Source organism: Plasmodium reichenowi (assembly GCF_001601855.1).
Source record: "Plasmodium reichenowi strain SY57 chromosome Unknown, whole genome shotgun sequence".
Taxonomy (NCBI): domain Eukaryota; phylum Apicomplexa; class Aconoidasida; order Haemosporida; family Plasmodiidae; genus Plasmodium; species Plasmodium reichenowi.
This window is the reverse complement of record NW_017962420.1, coordinates 1-593: the sequence shown is the minus strand read 5'-3', so window position 1 is coordinate 593 and position 593 is coordinate 1. Positions and strand designations below refer to the sequence as shown.

At 18.7% G+C, this 593-nt stretch overlaps 1 protein-coding gene across 1 annotated transcript; it reads right to left on the bottom strand.

Annotated features, from left to right (window-relative positions):
• Positions 1 to 45: 45 nt before the first annotated feature.
• PRSY57_0020600 (hypothetical protein) lies at positions 46 to 535 on the bottom strand (the record flags this gene model as incomplete). The annotated part of the gene is made up of 3 exons (XM_020114284.1): positions 46 to 66; positions 163 to 258; positions 398 to 535. 3 exons carry the CDS (start codon positions 533 to 535, stop codon positions 46 to 48), a joined length of 255 nt encoding a protein of 84 aa, XP_019969713.1.
• Between the last annotated feature and the right edge of the window lie 58 nt (positions 536 to 593).

The following is a 593-nucleotide window of genomic DNA, read 5'->3' as shown; positions in this document are numbered from 1 at the left end:
ACTTATTCCCAAAATGAATATTCTTATATTAAAAATTCCTGTCCTTCATTTCTTAAGATTATTTTTCTACAGGAATAAAATATATTAAAGGAATAAAAAAATATATACTCAATAATATATATATATATTATAATATTCTATTTTTTTTTTTTTTAAACTTACGAATCGACGAATATTGCAGTGCAATTTGTCCAGAGGATAATAAAAAAGTAAAAATCCAGCACACACTTTTGTTGACACTTTTAAAATACTCTTAATCTAACAAAAAGAAGTATAGTTATATATATATATATATATATATATATATATATATATATATATGTAGGACAATATAAATAAGAAAATATACAACACATATATGTGTATACCATATTATACATTTTATATATTATATTACATAATAAAAGGTATGCTGTCCAAATAAGGCGTTTCTAAAAAATCCGTATTTTACATTTGGATGATAATCTTTCGGTAATTCAAAAGCAAACTTTTTTATTTCATATGTTTCATAAGGAAAACTTAATTTATTATTCATTTTATAAAATATAATATGATATAATAATATATGTATAACATATATATATATATATATA